The sequence below is a fragment of the Oreochromis niloticus genome, linkage group LG7, assembly GCF_001858045.2.
Source record: "Oreochromis niloticus isolate F11D_XX linkage group LG7, O_niloticus_UMD_NMBU, whole genome shotgun sequence".
Classification (NCBI taxonomy): domain Eukaryota; kingdom Metazoa; phylum Chordata; class Actinopteri; order Cichliformes; family Cichlidae; genus Oreochromis; species Oreochromis niloticus.
The window spans coordinates 13,152,517-13,165,201 of NC_031972.2; the positions used below are offsets into that span (position 1 = coordinate 13,152,517).

General features: G+C 41.4%; 1 protein-coding gene across 5 annotated transcripts in view; it reads left to right on the forward strand.

The window, feature by feature from the left end:
- Positions 1-12,268, forward strand: part of tnca (tenascin Ca) — a 34,779-nt gene extending 22,511 nt beyond the window's left edge. For 3 of the 5 annotated variants that reach the window (XM_013274036.3, XM_003449610.5, XM_019360667.2), the window contains 12 exons: positions 2,090-2,362; positions 2,621-2,743; positions 5,280-5,423; positions 5,530-5,649; positions 5,736-5,879; positions 6,963-7,093; positions 7,803-7,935; positions 8,325-8,476; positions 8,672-8,768; positions 8,856-9,017; positions 11,144-11,307; positions 11,522-12,268. In XM_013274036.3, coding sequence (XP_013129490.1) covers positions 2,090-2,362; positions 2,621-2,743; positions 5,280-5,423; positions 5,530-5,649; positions 5,736-5,879; positions 6,963-7,093; positions 7,803-7,935; positions 8,325-8,476; positions 8,672-8,768; positions 8,856-9,017; positions 11,144-11,307; positions 11,522-11,632 — 1,754 coding nt within the window. In that variant the 3' untranslated portion in view covers positions 11,633-12,268. Of the gene's footprint in view, positions 1-721; positions 1,031-2,089; positions 2,363-2,620; positions 2,744-5,279; positions 5,424-5,529; positions 5,650-5,735; positions 5,880-6,962; positions 7,094-7,802; positions 7,936-8,324; positions 8,477-8,671; positions 8,769-8,855; positions 9,018-11,143; positions 11,308-11,521 lie in introns of all 5 variants that reach the window. The other 2 variants (XM_013274034.3, XM_013274035.3) reach the window with 1 other exon arrangement.
- The last annotated feature ends 417 nt before the right edge of the window (positions 12,269-12,685 follow it).

Sequence of the window (12,685 nt, forward strand, 5' to 3'; positions counted from 1 at the left end):
CTCTACTTTTATTTGGCTTAAAATTTATAGTTTGGGTCGGGTCAAGTTAAGTTAGCTTTGGCTACTGGGGGCTTCCTATGAAGCACTGAAGAATAGGGAATAACACCTCCCACAACCAACTGCAAACCAGTTGGGGAATTTGCATTTTTCTCTAACAAGCAATGGTTGTTATGTGTTTACTGATACGTCTTAGGCCCGTGTAACTTGGGCTTAGTGATTGATTTCAATTTCCAACAACCACTAAAATACTTAGTTTTTTCCTCAGCAATAGCTTGCCAGTAGAAGTCTCTAGGACTGTGTTACTGGGGCCTTAAGTGGCTGCTGGCTACAACCGCCTGTGTCAGCATATCTGCCGGTCAAAGTGAGCAAAGTACGTACAGTTGTCATGAAGAAAACCAATATACAAAGAGACCAAAATTGCATTTGTTTCATGCTCTAAATCAGTCTTAAGTGGCCATTCAAGGAACTGCATTTCTAGCACTTCTGTGTTTGCCACTTTAGATAGTGTGAGGACAAAGTACTAAATTATGATGCATGCTAGATTTGCCCTTAGTGTGTTTTGGCCTATAACTATTACCTTGTAAAAGACCTGTCTCTGTATTTGCTTTTGCAACCATTGCACACGTTATCCTCCTAATGAAGTCTCGTCCCCCTCCTGCCCTTCCCCCTCCCCCCACACACACTCCTTCCTCCCATTCAATTAAACCCACATTCCTCTCAGCTCCTTTGCCTAAAGTGGAAAACTTGACCATTTCCAACATAACCCCATATGGCTTCCGTGTGTCGTGGGGGGTGAAGCATCAGCTACCGCAGGATAATCTAACCCCCTCTAGTGGTGGCTTCAGCCATTTCCACATAGTGGTGACAGACTCTGGCTGGCTGCTGAAGGCTCAGGAGTTCACTGTGCCAGGAAACCAAAGTCACCTGGACATCGGGGGCCTCATTACCGGCATAGGCTATGAGGTCCGACTGACAGGGGTGTCAGAGTCAGGGCTTCTCTCTCGGCCTCTGACCGCAGTGGCTGTGACAGGTACAACTCAGTGCACTGTAAGCACTCCTGTCTTACTACAAAGTCCAGTGTCTGACTTTGTTGAAGCTACCATGGGTGTATATGTGTAGAACTATTTTAACCATTTCACTTCTGCAGTTTCACTATCACAACCTGGTGCAGTTCTGTGATATTTACTAATCACTGATATTCAGTTCACACAACAAAAGCCATTGTCTAACAAAATTAGCCCGAGGACGGATATATCTTTCTCAGTGCCACGTTTTGATGGTGAGACTTCAGCTCAGTACTCTTACCTAACCCTAACTCAGATGAACTTTTTTTCCAGTATGACCTCACTTTTCCTTGGTTTTAAGCATTTCCTTGGTATGCAGCTGTGTCACCGAGAGGAAGAGGTGTTGAGCTCCCGTCTGTTTCTTCTTACCTCCAAAATATGAGGAAGCACATTTGTTTGTCTTCATATTTTAAAATGTGTTTTCCTTCGCATTTTTAATCGCTGATAGACAGATATCTATGGACAAAATCCAATTTCTGCACCGTGTCGCTGCCTAGTTAGGCTGGTTTGTAGATCAGGTTCAAACTCCCTGGATGGATACGAACCACTCAATCGAAAATGGCATTTTCATATGCAGGAAAACACGGATAAATCAGCAGATATTCTGAGCATGAAATGTCTGTTGATTTAGCTTCTAATCTCGTTTGTCACCTGCCATTACTTTTAAATGCACTGAATGCATCCAGGCTGGCCTTGAGGACGCATTTCAACAAGTGTATGCTGAAATCCTTCCGAAAGAATCCTTCTGTTAACTGACATCTACAAAAAGCATCTTGTCTTTTCATTCAAGCATATGCCTCTGTAGTCCATGCGCTGTATTTTTGACTGATTAACACTAATGGATGCCTAAGCATGGCAGATTGGTGGTGGTGGACAAGAAGGCCCTCAGGCTGGAACCTAATCCTGTCTTGCCCGATTTCTGACCTCTTCCAAACTGATCCCTGTGGGTGTTTCTCAGAACGTGATGAATATTGCTGGGAAATCACCAGACGCGCTGCAACGTTAATGTTTCCCTGTTTAACCAGAGGCTGAGCCAGAAGTGGAGCATCTCTTTGTCTCAGACGTCACAGCTGACAGTTTCCGTCTGACGTGGACGGCCAATGAAGATCTGTTTGACCGATTTGTGATCAAAATAAGAGACAGCAAAAGGTTAGCCCATCCTCAAGAGCACAGCATGCGCGGCGATGAACGAACCAAGGTCATAACTGGACTTATGGGTGGCACCGAGTATGAAATCGAGCTTTACGGTGCCACACTGGATCGACGCTCCCAACCTATTACAGGGGTTGTTCAGACAGGTATATTTAAAAACTGCAAAGTGTGCAGTCTCATGTTAACTACCACACTTTCTGAGTTTCAGTGCGACATTCGACTTCAGAGAACTCAACCCAGTGTCCCACTAATCATCTTTATTCCTCTGGTTTCTTTGAAACTTCATGTCCGTCGAAAAACGTCCTTTTGGGAAAAACTATGTGTTTTCACATACTTACTTACAATACTTACAATTTTTACTTTGCTTTTTTGCTCTCTGCGCAAATCCATTTGCTTTTTGCTAGGCCTCAGCACTCCCAGAGGACTTCACTTCTCTGAAGTGACTGACTCTTCAGCCGTAGTTCACTGGTCCATGCCTCGCTTTCCGGTGGATAACTACCGCATCACATATGTGCCATTTGAAGGAGGTAAGAGGTCAATCATTGCTTATACAAGTTACATTTAAGGTTGAATTTAATTAAACAGTTTAAATTTTAGCTTCCTTGTTGTGTCATCAGACATACTGATGTTGAAAATAACAGCTAACTGATGACATGTCAGAAACATGCATGCAATAATATCAAAAATAATCCACTTATCACTTCAGATTCACTTTTTAATTTCAGAAACAGACTTTCAGTAACAGCATTCACTTCTCTGTGACTACAGCTCTCACAAAGTCAGAATGTGAAGAAGAGCGACTCTCTTCCAGCTAGCAAACCCGCTAAACTAGGCTCAGTGTAACGCTGCTAAGCACTGGAAACAGGCGGGCCGCTGAGGACATAATTTGAATGTCATTTGTTGTGTGCTCTTCCTGCGGTGTTTCCATGCCGTTCGAACTACAGTAATGGCTGACATTCTGTTAAAATACTGCTGTGCAATGCACATTGACTCACAGGTGTGATGAATTCTGAATTGTGTACAGATCAGTGATATTTATTAATGCTTATTTGGTCAAGCTTTTTTATTTATTTATTATTGCACCATTCAAGATAATAGTGAATTACAGTTTTTTTGATGTTCTGTTGGTACTTCTGGTGCGTTACCATGCTAATGGCGTCACACTGGCAAACATTTGGTCCACTAAACAATGAGTTTTATACATTTAAATTTATAAAATATCAAAAATTCTATAGATATCACTTTTCAATAAATCTGAAAAAATGTATCAACTCCTCTGACATCAGTCATACTGATGCTTTTCTAGTCTCTGGAAAACTGAAATTTTCCATGATTTTTTTAAATCCATGTCAGTGACATTCCCCATCAGGCTCAGGAGCAAAACTTCTAACATGTTAATCTAAGATTGCAAACATTGTAAATATCTTGACGGAAATTCTTTTTCTCTATTCAAGAGGACGGTCCTTTTGTTTGAAAACGTGTGCTTTCATTTTCCTTTTAAGCTACTCAATGATCTTCCTAGAACTGAAATGATCCCTCCCTGTATGCAGATTTGTTCTGCTCTTGCTCAAAGCTGCACGTCTGCACTCAAGTCACATGCCTATCATGTGCTGCTTGTACAGAGTTCCTGTGCTTCTGCTATAGCCCTTCATCCTGCCTTTCTTTCTGACAGCTGATTGGTTAGTGGGCTCACCAGATGAAATTAAGGCCTTTAACAGCATGTCCTTGGTCCAATTACTGGTCAACCTTTTATCATAGTTCATTTACAGAGTCACATAGTTGTCGAGCTATTCTAAAAATGGTGCAGTATGTTTATTGTTAATGCAAAATCTGTACAAGAGGGAGCTATACATCAAAGTTCAGAAAGAAAGGACACATAAACCCTTTTAAAGGTAAAACACCTGCTCAGGCTAACCGGGAACATCTCAGTGTCAACATCATATGATACTATTGGCATTGCACTACTTGGAGATTTTTCATCTTATAAAAATGTTTTTTTAAGAACACAATTTCCAGCTCTGTATTTTTTTTATCCACTCTGCCAGAGTAGTTTTGCATGATTCAGTTCAATATGATACGTATTTACTTGATGCAGCCCCTCAGTTCACCCAGTTTGTGAAATAAGGTCCCTTCCCTTTAAGCCAACTTTCTTTCAGCAGGTGGGTAAGGTTACTGTTTAAACTGTCACAACCTGCTAATCGATCCACTCGCTATGCAATCAGTGAGAATCAAGAGCAACACAGCGTTTTGTGCAGTCTGAAGTCTGAGCCTTTGACTCACAGGGATTACTTACAAATGCATTGACCACATTATTAGAAACTTTGGCCATATTTAATATCCATCATTGGAGCCCACTAATAAAATATGCAATAAATCCTCTTTGATGATTGTTGCTATTATTAGATAATAACAGATAGAAAGGAAATACCAAACAAGGTTTTGTTAATAATAATATTAATCAATTTTATTTAAGAGCGCCTTTCAAGACACCCAAGGACATTTAACAAAAGAATAAAACACATAGTGTAACAATGACAAAATGAAGAACAATTAAAAAATTATTTTTTATGTATGTATTTAGCACTTGTGTCACAATTCATAGCACACAAAGATGATTTGTGAGTACCCAGAAGTGACATGAGCATAGAAGAGAAGCTGAACTGGAACACAGGAAATCTATGCACGCCTGATCTACAGAGTACAAATTTGTTTTTAGCTGCTAGTTTGGAGGAAACTCACTTCATCATCATAAATCATAAATTATAGGACCATGCTCTTGAGTAATGAAAGTAATATACTATCATTAGCACACGGCGCACTGTGATTGTAATCAGTTTGTCATTTTTTAGTTGATGTAAGCATTTATCTCAGCCTTACAAAGGCTTCTCTTGGCCTGAATCTCCAGCACTCAAACATTTATCACCACCCACCACAAAGTACGTGAAGAGCTTTAGTACATCTTGTTCAGTACAGTGGAAATACACTGATAGATAAAATCTGACACCTCTTGACAAGCTTGTCTTTGAATCAATAGTACATGTGTTTGTTCTCTCTCCTCCACAGGAAGCCCAATGACATTGACTGTAGATGGCAGCGTGGTCAAAGCTTTGCTTCCCAATATGATTCCCGGAAAGACGTACCAAGTAACTGTCAGCGCTCTGAAGGGTCTGGAGGAAAGTGACCCCAGCACAGACACTGTAACCACAGGTTGGCTTTTTTTCTCTTATTCAGCCTTCACTCCGGTGACACTGGAGTCAGTTAAAAATGTACTGACCTGACACATTTTCTCTGTGATCTTCCTCATGCCCCGCAGGTTTGGACAGACCTCATGGTCTTACTGTTATTAATGTCACGGACACTTCGGCCCTGTTGCTGTGGCAACCATCTGTCGCTACTGTTGATGGCTACATCATTACCTACAGTGCTGATTCTGGTGTGTCTCTGGGTTTAAACGAGCTTGCTTTCTGTTCATTTTAATTGACTTTGTATTGATTGCATAATTTAATTCCTGCCCTATAGTGTCCCCAACGGTGGAGCACGTTTCTGGGAACACTGTGGAGTTTGAGATGAACTCCTTGGTTCCAGCAACCCACTACACAGTTGGAGTTCATGCTATGAAAGAAGCTCAGAGGAGTGCTTCTGCTGTTACCGAATTCACCACAGGTAAATACAGAAAGATGTCCAGATGGTATAAAAGTATTGCTTAATATAAAAGATGGGTAATACTTTATAATGTGGCCTGTTACTAAAGATGTAATTCCCTGGAATTAAATGGAATTTCACTGTATTTTATTTGAAATTCTAATTTAATTATACTTGAAAAATGGCAGAAAATCATATTTTGCATGGTTGGATCTTAACAAGGTTCCAAGAAGAGCTTCAATATGCAACAACAAGAAATGGGAGTGAGACAAAACATGCAATTTATTGATAACAACGCTTAAAGTGAAGCAGGCTGTTTTACAGCTGGTGAAAAGTTTAGGACCACATGCCTTTAAAAGGCCAAATCTGTGCAAAAATGTGGATTCATTGTCATTTTCTGTCAGGTAGTCACACTGTGATGACGTTCTCATGGCAAAGACAAAAAAAACTTTCCCTTTTTGAACGTAGTCGGGTTGTTGAGCTGCATAAGCAGGATCTCTCGCAGTGCGCCATCGCTGCTGAGGTGGGATGCAGTAAGACAGTTATTTGGAATTTCTTGAATGATCCTGAGGATTACTGAACAAAAAAGTCAAGTGGAAGACCCAAAAAAATTTCACCAGCACTGAGCTGCAGGATCCAATTGGCTGTCTGTCTGTTACTGGTGCAGACTGCAGCCCCGTAACCATCAGTTATCAGTTGATTGTCATTTTCTGTAACTGTAGCAGTTCTTAACATTACTTACACGTCACTTAAATTTGCACACATTAAAATTATTTCTTTGTTTTTTGTTAAAGACTGACTTGTTACCCCATTATTCTGGTGTACCTAGCTTTACGAATTTGTATATATAATTACATTGTAATTTCAAACAAAATACAGCAAACTTCCACTGAATTACACACATAGTTGTCAGTCACATTATAAACAGTCTCCTGATGTGTTTATGGTCTCCTTTGCTAATTTCAAGTCTTGTTTTTGTAACTTAGGGGCCCCATTAGAGTAAGAGGGAGTATATGTCAGCGTCAATATAACCTTAAGCGACATGCATTGATTTTTTAACCACATCAGCTGTACTGAATGATTAATGTGATGCTGTATTTGCAGATGTGGACCCTCCTCGTGATCTGATAGCTATGAATATTCAAACTGACAGCGCCACTCTGAAGTGGAGACCACCTCATGCTGCTGTCACTGGATACACGCTCAGCTTCTCCTCTGCTGATGGAACAATCAGGGTACGCACATGCCCGTATCATTTCATCGTTTGACAACAGATATGATTCGCCGTGTTTTTCCAGTTTTTCTAACTGTCGTTGAACGCACAAGTTTCTGATCACTTAGCTATGCTGCAATAGGCCTAGGCTGCAGGGGGCTTCCCATAATGCTCTGAGAATTTCATCTTCACTCATCTCTTTTCACTTTCCATGTGCTTATACACCATTTTGCATTTAGCTACTCTTTTGTCTCTTTTGTCTTGTTTCCTCGCCTTGCCTGAGACAAAGTCTGCCAATGTCTTCCTGTTAAAAGGGAGTTTTTTCTTACCGTTGTTGCAAGGCTTCTCTGCTGAGAAAACCTTCACTTGTGAAATTTAAAAAGTAAAATCTGGAGCTCTGATGGATTTCCAAGAGCTGCATACCCTGAAACAGAAATAGTGCAGATTCCTTCTCCTTTTTTTCACCATCTGTAGTTTATGAAGTCCCGCTTATCAGTGTTCTTTGTTAAAATATTGCCTTACGATTGCAATCTCATCTTCCTTTCTTTCAAATTGAGGGAATAGTATAGAACAAGGAAATGACATCAACCCATCATAATGCTCTCGGGTTCAATCCATTCGAATGTTCAAAACCTTTCCATGGTGTTGTCATGTTTTCTGAAATGTTTGTGTAGTAATCAGTTAAGAAATGCCATTGGTGTAAATAATATGTGTGTCTTGCATGGATTCAGGAGGTGATGCTAAGCCCAACAGCATCGTCTTACAGCATGTCGCAGCTCACTGGCTCCACGGAGTACAATGTGAGACTGCAGGCTGCCGCTGGACCCCAGAGGAGTCGTCACGTGGCCACCGTCTTCACTACCCGTAAGCATTAAAACACACACAAACCTCTTCTTAATTAATGTGTAGCTGAAAATTTGGAGCACTGGACTTGTTGCTGCTTTCTCAGAAGTGAAGGATTTGGCTGTTATGCAACAGTCCAGATGCACATTAGAAAGAGATTGCCTCTTCTAATGTGCATTCCTTTCATTTCCTCTGATATTGGAGCCAGATCACCTGTGCTTGTTTTTCTTTCTGTCTGAGCTGAGCTCCAGATGGAATAACCTTCTTTGTTAAGCCCTCCCCCGTTCCGTAGTCCTCTCTCAGGATGCTATATACAGCCTCATGCCTTGTTTATTTAACAGGGACCAAAAAGAAGCGAGCGCATCCTTCGGGGTCTCTAACGTGATGCCTTTTTAATATGTGCTTTTCAGTCGGACAGTTGTACAGACGCCCACGGGACTGTGCTCAGATATTGCTGAACGGAGAGACGACCTCTGGTCTGTATACCATCTATATTGGAGGAGAGGAGAGCCAGCCCATCCAGGTTTACTGTGACATGACCACAGATGGCGGAGGATGGCTGGTGAGGAAATCAGCCTTCTGGAATCCAAATAAAGCCAGTTTCACACCATTATTCAAACTGAATCCTGATGATACTGCTTATGTGGCACCTGTTTTTCTGATGACAAATGATAGACAGCACCACAGAGGCCTTAGCCTAGCTTCTTATGATTGCTGCAAAGCTGTTTTGACACTCATGAGAGTCGGTACTCTTCAGGTTTTCCTCAGACGCCAGAATGGAAAGTTGGAATTCTTCAGGAACTGGAAGAACTACACGGCTGGCTTTGGTAACATGAACGATGAGTTCTGGCTGGGTAAGCTCGCTCATCCTGGAGCCGTATTTGCTTTCTTTCCCTCGCTCACTGCCCTCCTGACTCACACATATTAAACTTGGGTTATAGGTCTCTCCAACCTCCATAAAATCACATCTTCAGGCCATTATGAGCTGCGAGTGGACTTGAGGGACAACGGGGAGACCGCCTATGCGCAATATGACAAGTTCACAATTGCAGAGCCAAGGACACGCTATAAAGTCTACATAGGAACATATAGTGGAACAGCAGGTTGGTATCACTTTAATGAAATAGCCTGACATGTTGGGGAGTACAAGTATTTACTTTGTACTTTAACGTTAGACAAGAGAATGGTATTCACACTTGTTTCCTTCCAGTAAGTGTAACAAAGGCTCAGTTCAGTTGAACCTCTCAGAATAAGCAGATTTTTTTTTTTTGTCTAGTTTATTTAATGAAGCCAAATTTTATGTTTATACTGTCAATATTTTTTGATTTACAGGCCCATTAATTACAGAGTATTTGCTTGAAAGTTTACACTAATCCTTTTGAGCCCTTCAGGTTGGGAAAAAAACACACCCACTCTGAGTGTCACAATCTAAATTTTTCTTTTTGTTTAGCACCTTTGTTGTTTGCTCAATCTGTTCCGATGACACAGGAGAAATCCCTGAAAAGAACATTTTGATCACCTTCAAAAGATTTAATAACCACTTGAAATAGCTGGCTCGTCAAAACAAATGGAAACTTCATAAAAGGTTTTATTGTTCGCAGCATTTTGATACAGGCGCGTCTTCTGCTCGTAACTCCTTCTGTGTCAAAATAATGTTCCAGTCTTGTCATATATTACCACTCGTGAATGTAGCTTTCGGCTAAAAATGGAGAAAAACCACTGGTGCTCACAAGTTCTTTGTAAAAGTTTGGCTGATAGTTTGATTCAGATATGAACACACAGAGGTCTGGATCACACCCACTGATCCGGATCAGTGGGTTATCTGAGTCTGAGCCAAGACTCGAGGGCACTGCACTGAACACAACTGTCTCAGCAGCTATATCGCCCTCTTTAAAGTTTAATAAAGTGAATATAGGGACATAAAATCTTATGATCCTGAGACACTCAGTGATTCAGACGCAGGCACCACAAAAGATAAGATAAGACCAGATAAGATAAGAGGCTTTATTACTCACGTTGTTGGGAAATTCAGATTGCTAGTGCAGCAGAACGAAGAGACCAGGAATAAATAGATGAAACAACAACGGAAGAAAAATGTACACTATACAAGGCAGAAGAAATATTATTTACATATAAATATATGGATATGTAGATGTAGATGTGATACAGTGATACACTTGGCATTTCAGATCCACACTGAAATATGTACAGTGTGTGCATGTGTGGTGTATTTTCACGTGTGCTGCTGTATAGTCTGACAGCAGCTGCAAAGGAAGACCTCGGATATTTCTCCTTCTTACACCGTGGGTGCAGCAGCCTGTCACTGAAGGAGCTGCTCGGTGCTGTCAGGGTGACCTGCCTGGGGTGGGAGGTGTTCTCTAGCAGGGATGACAGCTTAGCCACCGTTCTCCTGTCACCCACCACCTCCGCTGGCATCCCAGAACAGAGCTGGCCTCCTTGATCAGCCAGTTCATTTTCTTCCTGTCTCCAGAGCAGATACTGCTGCCCTGCAGAGCAAACCATAAGTGAGGGTCGATGCAACCACAAAGTCATAGGAGGTCCTCAGGAGCTGCCCCTGCATTCTAGTTTGGGTGTTAGGTGAACACTCGGGTACTTATATGAGTCGATGAGCTCAGCATCCTTTACCTGGATGCTCACGGGTGTAAATCGAGGATGTTTGTACCTGATCTGGAGGCGGTTCCGCTGGCACCCGTCAACAAAGGAATTTCTCTTACTTTCTGTTATCGGAAATGAGGCCAACAACTGCTGAGTCATCCAAGAACTTTTGCAGGAAGCAGTTGTCAGAGTTGTAGGTGAAGTCTTGTGGTGTATAAAGAGAATAGCATAGAACTGTTCCCCGTGAGGCGCCTGCAGACGACCCTATCAGACACACACTTCTGGATCCTTACATACTGATGGCAGTTGGCAAGGTAGTCCAGGATCCGCGTGGTGTTGGTCGACACCTGTGTACTCTGTCTTGAAACCTTAGGTTTATCTTTCCAGACTTTGGAAGTACAAAAGAGCTCACAGCTGTTTTCTTAAAGACATAATTTAATCCTGCATTTTAAATCGTGCAGTTTTGACAGTGACGAATGTTCTCATTAAACTCTTGGCAATAAACTGAACGTATTTCCTAGAATGCCAAATTATTTCTAAGAAAAGTCACTTTGACAAATCCAGTTAAGCTCATCAGACTGCCTTAACTGAATAATACTCATTTGTCCACCAGGTGACTCCATGACCTACCACCAGGGTCGGCCCTTCTCCACTTACGACAATGATAACGATATCGCTGTGACCAACTGCGCCTTGTCCTACAAAGGCGCCTTTTGGTATAAAAACTGTCACCGTGTCAACCTCATGGGGAAATATGGCGACAAAAGTCACAGTAAGGTACGAACGCTCTCACACGCATCGCAGAAAATGAAGTGGTAAACCATAATACGAGTCACAAGCAGTTTATTAGGAACACAAAAATTGAATTATCTAATGAGAAAATCAGATTTTTCCCTGTGGAACTTGCTCCCTGCTCACTGCTGGATGTGTAGTTTAGGAAAAGCTGATGATTTGTATTGTTTAGGGGGTTTTTGTTGTTTTTTTTCCACAGGGGATCAACTGGTTCCACTGGAAGGGCCACGAACACTCGATCCAGTTTGCAGAGATGAAGATAAGGCCGGCCAACTTCAGAAATTTTGAGAGCAGAAAAAAGCGATCATAGACTCATGAAGCCCTCTCTCCTTCACACCTCATCTCCAGGCATCAGCATCTGTGCTCCCCCATCTTTAAGACACTCTCAAATATACAAACACACACACAGGCAGTCACACCAAGCTGTGACTGAGTTTTCAATGTGGGAAAGACCCTGGAGAATCATTAACTGGGGTTTTTTTGTTGTTGTTTTTTGTGTAGTTCTCCCGTGTGTGACTGTATATTTTTGCATTCCCGAAGAAAGTAGATGCTGAGTTTGATTCACGAACGGACATATATGTGTTGTTGGGACCAAACGCCTGTAGAAAAATTTCAGTAAATTAAAAAAAACTTTAAAAAATGGATCTGAAAGGATCCACTGAATTAGTAACATGTCAAAAGGCACATAGTCACATCCCCTGAATTCATCAGAGTGTTCGCCTCATCCATCTCAAACTGAATCACTGACCAGGTTAGATGCATCAAATGAAAACTTTAAAGCTTAAAAACTTAAATATTGTCATATGTTTACTGTACAAACCCACCTATCCCACCCCCAAGAAGCTATTGAATTCTTGCTTGAATTTTGATCTACTTATTTTGATAGAAAAAAAAACCTGATGCTCTGTAACCTTCAATACAAATAAAAGAAGATGTTAGTTTGATACAAGCGTGTGGTGGCTCTTCTTATTAGTGACCAGCTGAACCACGTCCACTCCAGCAGATGGCGGTGTTTGCTCTGTGCAGTTCTGCACAGGGGTGTCCTGTGTGCGCTGCTAAGTGCAGCTGAAGGACTAATATTACCAGGCAGCTGATGGTAAGTGTTAAAGATGATTCACAGTGCCGGTGGGTCTTAAAGCAGGAAAAAGCACCACATTTTAAAGGTCTTAAACTGCATTTATTCGTAGGTACAGCTTGGAAAATAACAGCGACATTCATTTATCAGGTGTAGTAGCAATTACTGTTAAACACAGCTCAGAAGTTCTGATAAAAAGTGTTTCATTGTTAATAAAAAATAGAGGTTTTAAAGACATGACTGGGGTTTTGTCTTTCTTTGATTCAGTGTGTTACTAAAAGATCTTAA